Source organism: Salvelinus namaycush, chromosome 18, assembly GCF_016432855.1.
Source record: "Salvelinus namaycush isolate Seneca chromosome 18, SaNama_1.0, whole genome shotgun sequence".
Lineage (NCBI taxonomy): Eukaryota > Metazoa > Chordata > Actinopteri > Salmoniformes > Salmonidae > Salvelinus > Salvelinus namaycush.
In genome coordinates, this window is record NC_052324.1 from 15,043,440 (window position 1) to 15,049,189 (window position 5,750).

General features: G+C 41.2%; 1 protein-coding gene across 1 annotated transcript; it reads right to left on the bottom strand.

Moving 5' to 3' along the window:
• LOC120063574 (P2Y purinoceptor 2-like) lies at positions 1 to 1,059 on the bottom strand. Its single transcript, XM_039013924.1, has one exon. It carries the CDS (start codon positions 1,057 to 1,059, stop codon positions 1 to 3), a length of 1,059 nt encoding a protein of 352 aa, XP_038869852.1.
• Positions 1,060 to 5,750: the final 4,691 nt, after the last annotated feature.

Consider the following 5,750-nt stretch of genomic DNA (forward strand, 5'->3'; position numbering starts at 1 on the left):
TCAAATGCTGGGTGTGGACATGTTTTCCTTGTGTTCTAATACAATGGAGGGAGAATCAATAGCAGCATTGTAGCTGATCTGGTCATTTGTGGCAGGGTCTTCTTTGAACTTGACATCAAATTTTCTGAGAGACCTATGAATAGCCTTGACAAAATTGTGTGATCCAAAACTGTAAAGCAATGGGTCCAGACAGCAGTTTGCTCCAGCCAAAATCCAGGAAAAATAGTATGAGGTCTCCACCTGCAGAAGGATGCATTGTTCTGGAAAGTACTTCTTTAACACGACAGCCACAGTGCGTATCACGTTCAAAGGCATGAAGCACAGTCCAAATATCACCAGACACATGGCCACCATTTTACGGGACTTGGCCTTAATACCATGGCCCTTAAACGTGTTGATATTGATACGAGACACTGATCTTGCTATCTGAACATAGCACGTCACTGCCACTGAGAAAGGCATTAGGAACCCAAGGGTGAGCAAAACGAAGTTGATGGCAAAGTAAGTCTCAATGTAATCTCGCTGATGAATGCTAAGACATTGTGTGCGGTTTCCCACTTGGCCTGTGTTAAAGAAGTAGAAACAGGCAATCCCCTTAGCCAGCAAAACCAGCCAGACTCCAGCACACAGCTTCTGAACAAACGCCTTTCGTTTCATGCAGGAGCCTTGTTTAAACTGGACCACTGCCACATATCGATGAATGCTGATGAGTGTGAGGAACAGGATACTGCCATAAAAGTGAATGATCAGCAGGGCAATCTTCAACTTGCACAGAAAAGCTCCAAAGGGCCAGTGGCTACCCATGACAAAGTATGTTGCCATAAATGGTGCAACTGGTGTGATGATAGCATCACTGACAGCCAAATGAAACTGCAAGACGGCACCAGAGCTCCACTGTGGTATACGGCAGCAGAAGACCCACAGACTGAAACTGTTGAGGAAGAAACCAACCAGGAAGACCAGGAGGAGGAAAACAGTGATGGAGATATGCTGGGGTTCCACTGTACAAAGACTGCTGTTGGCTGTAATGTTGTCCAGAGGCAGCATTGTGCTGTTCATCTTGGGATGGGATGTAGGGGGGGATGCAAGACATAAATATTCACCTTGAAAATGTTTAAATGGAACAGATTGTTAGTCAGACCAAAGAAAATGTACATATTTAGTTCAAAATAATGAACACATTGTGTGCTACATCCTTCTCAATTCTTGTAAATTGTTGTTTAGTGTAGTCAGAATGTAGAACTGAAAAGCCACTGAACAGGATGTAAAACTTGGAGCTGAGGTGAGAAAAGATCTCACCACGAGTCACCTACCACAAGGACATCGACTTTGTCACAAAATAGCTTTTCATCATAGCAAAAAATAGAACTCCCTATTTTAAAGTATAAATATTATATTTGAAAGTGAACATTCAATTAATGTCCTACCGGAGGTAGGCACTAAAGCATTAAAATGTATGTATTCACTACTGTAAGTCGCTCTGGATAAATGTGTCTACTAAATGACTAAAATATAAAAATGTAAAGCTAAAGCTAATTCAAGCATACATAACTGAAAACAATTGTGAGATTAAGGTTACAATATCTATACACAATGGAACTTGTGATCACGATGAAACGTCATAAAATCTACTTTCGACTAGGCTACTTACTTAAGCTTGCACTTGTAGTCCATCAGCGGTACAAGACCTGAATGACGTGTTATAACTTCCCCCAACTACAAGATGTGGTTGCCCACAACCATGCTATGTAAAGCAGACAGAAGCAGAATTGGTCTTTCTCAAAACCACATCAAATCAAATCGTATTAGTCACATGCACCGAATACAACAGGTGAATACAACCTTACAGTGAAATGTTTACTTACGAGCCCCTAACCAACAATGCAGTTAAAAAAAATATGAATAAGAAAGAAAAGTAACACGTAATTAAAAGAGCAGCAGTAAAATAACAATAGTGAGACTATATACAAGGGGGTACCAGTACAGAGTCAATGTGCGGGGGAACCAGTTAGTCGAGGTAATTGAGTAGGGCCAACACTCCGTTTTCTATATAAAAGCTCATTATTAAAGTTGTCTCTGAATCTGTTCTTTGTATTTTCCATAGTCTAAAATGGCCATAGCACCCCCCTTGTCTGCAGGTTTGATAACCAAAGACGAGTCTTTCAGTAGTTCTTCTATCCTGGTGAGGTACTTCTGAATATGGTTTCTTTTTCTTGTATATACAGACAGACATGGCTTCTTGTTAAACTAACCTACAACAGATATTAATTGAGGAGTTGTTAACCATCGGACAGAATTTGCTTTGGGGCTTAAAATGAGTAAAAGTTCTTTGTTAGGTTTGTAGGCCAGAAACAGTATTTTGGGAAAACACGTTTAAGTTTAATCTTGCCGAAAGAATTTAAACACATATACTTTCGTAACAAATGGTTTGTCTGTACATGTAGGTACAAAAGAGGCCCTTAGATAAGACTGAGACTTGTGAGTGAGCTTTTCTTTGGAGAGGTTACTCGATTATGCTGTAGCTCCGTGTCCACGGCCTGTGTTCCTGGTCCCCTCTGACCGCTTGCCTCTCCTGCATAGATTATTTTTGGAGCCTTCTTGTACTGCTTTCGGGCAACAATAAAAAACTGTTTGTGTGCGATGGTAGCTGGAGTCGCTGTCTGTAGGGAATTTGCTCTCAGTGGAAGCCGAGTCTTTGTCCGAGTCTCTGTCCCCCCCCGGTCAGTGGTGCTTGCCTATGTCGGCCTCTCGGTGCTGCCGTCCTTGGGCCTTCCCATGCATAAACCTGGTTGAGCTGGTAGTCCTCTGTGTCTCGCTGATATTTCTTGATCTTTGTTGCTTGTAGGAAGTCTCTGTATTACCCAATGGATTGGTTGATTGTGTCATGTATGGCTGTGAAGTCCGGGCCAAGAATCTCCTTCATTATAACCTCATGTTCACTGAGCTAAACTTGAACCTTTTTCACTTCCTTCGACGGGTTTCTTATTTTTTCATGTTATTCAGTTGTTACCATGCACCTGCAACAAAGATTGCTCAGATGTGCAAGTTCCTTCTGAATTTTGATGACGAGACAATAAAAGATGACCTATAATGTACAAATTTAGGCTATCATGTACCCTACCCACCACATTCATATACATACATGCATACAGTGCCTACGGAAAGTATTCAGACCAATTGACTTTTCCCACATTTTGTTACGTTACAGCCGTATTCTAAAATGGATTAAATTTGATTTCAAATCTTCAGCAAATCTACACACAACACCCCATAATGACAATGTGAAAACAGGTTTAGACATTTCTGCAAATTTATATAATTAAAAAAAAATGTAAACAGAATTTGGAAAGGCACACACCTGTCTATATAAGGTCCCACATTTGCCAGTGCATGTCAGAGCTAAAAACCAAGCCATGAGGTCGAAGGAATTGTCCGTGTCGAGGCACAGATCTGGGTAAGGGTACCAAAACATTTCTGCAGCATTGAAGGTCCCAAAGAACACAGTGGCCTCCATCATTCTGCAATGGAAGAAGCTTGGAACCACCAAGAGTCTTCCTAGAGCTGGCCGCCCAGCCAAACTGAGCAATCGTGGGAGAAGGGCCTGGGAGGTGACCAAGAACCTGATGGTCACTCTGACAGAGCTCCTCTGTGGCGATGGGAGAAACTTCCAGAAGGACAACCATCTCTGCAGCACTCCACCAATCAGGCCTTCGTGGTAGAGTGTCCAGACTGAAGCCACTCCTCAATAAAAAAAGGCGCATGACAGCCCACTTGGAGTTTTCCAAAAGGCACCTAAGAACTCTGACCATAAGAAACAAGATTCTCTGGTCTGATGAAACCAAGATTGAACTCTTTGGCCTGAATGGCAAGCGTCACGTCTGGAGGAAACCTGGCACCAACCCTACGGTGAAGCACGGTGGTGGCAGCATCATGCTGTGGGGATGTTTTGGTACAAAATCAAAGGTTTCTGTACCAAATATTAATTTCTGCTTTTCTGATGTATCAAATACTTATGTCATGCAATAAAATGCTAATTAATTACTTAAAAATCATACAAATGTGATTTTCTGGATTTTTGTTTTAGATTCCATCTGTCACAGTTGAAGTGTACCTATGATAACAATTACAGACCTCTACATGCTTTGTAAGTAGAAAAACCTGCAAAAACGGCAGTGCATCAAATACTTGTTCTCCCCACTGTACTTATTTTTTACAATTTTCTACATTGTAGAATAATAGTGAAGACATCAAAACTATGGAATCATGTAGTAACCATTTTTTTTTATTTTTATTCAAAATATGTTTTAGATTCTTCAAAGTAGCCACCCTTTGACTTGACAGCTTTGCACACACTTGGAATTCTCTCAACTAGCTTCATAAGGTAGTCGGTCACCTGGAATGCATTTCAATTAACAGATGTACCTTGTTAAAAGTTAATTTGTGGAATTTCTTTACTTCTTAATGCGTTTGAGCCAATCAGTTGTGTTGTGACAAGGTAGGGGTGGTATACAGAAGATAGCCCTATTTGGTGAAATACCAAGTCCATATTATGGCAAGAACAGCTCAAATAAGCAAAGCGAAATGCCAGTCCATCATTACTTTAAGACATGAAAGTCAGTCAATCTGGAAAATGTCAAGAACTTGTCAAGAAGTGCAGTCACAAAAACCACCAAGCGCTATGATGAAACTGGCTCTCATGAGGACCGTCACAGGAAAGGAAGACCCAGAGTTACCTCTGCTGCAGAGGATAAGTTCATTAGAGTTACCAGCCTCAGAAATTGCAGCCCAAATAAATGTTTCAAAGAGTTCAAGTAACAGACACATCTCATCATCAACTGTTCAGAGGAGACTGCGTGAATTAGGTCTTCATGGTCTAATTGCTGCAAAGAAACCACTACTGAATGACACCAATAAGAAGAAGAGACTTGCTTGGGCCAAGAAACGCGAGCAATGGACAGTAAAGCGGTTGAAATCTGTCCTTTGCTCTGATGATTCCAAATTTGAGATTTTTGGTTCCATACACCGTGTCTTGTGAGACGCAGAGTAGGTGAACGGATGATCTCTGCATGTGTGGTTCCCAACGTGAAGCATGGAAGAGGAGGTGTGATGGTGCTTTGCTGGTGACACTATCATGATTTCTTTAGAATTCAAGGCACACTTAACCAGTATGGCTACCACATCATTCTGCAGCGATACGCCATCCCATCTGGTTTGCGCATACTGGGACTATCATTTGTTTTTTAACAGAACAATGACCCAACACACCTACAGGCTGTGTTAAGGCTATTTGACCAAGAAGGAGCGTGATGGAGTGTTGCATCAGATAACCTGGCCTCCACAATCACCCGACCTCAACCCAATTGAGATGGTTTGGGAAGAGTTGGACCGCAGAGTGAAGGAAAATCATCCAACAAGTGCTCAGCATATGTGGGAACTCCTTCCAGACTGTTGGAAAAGCATGCCAGGTGAAGCTGGTTGAGAGAATGCCAAGAGAGCACAACGCCATCAAGGCAAAGGGTGGCTATTTTGAAGAATCTCAAATATAAAATATATTTTGATTTGTTTAACACTTTTTTGGTTACTACATGAATCCATACGTGTCATTTCATAGTTTTGATGTCTTTCCTATTATTCTACAACGTAGAAAATAGTAAAAACAAAGAAAAACCCTTGAATGAGTAGGTGTTACCAAACTTTTGACTGGTACTGTATGTTTGATGATTTAATTCCAGTAGTAGTCATATTGCTTC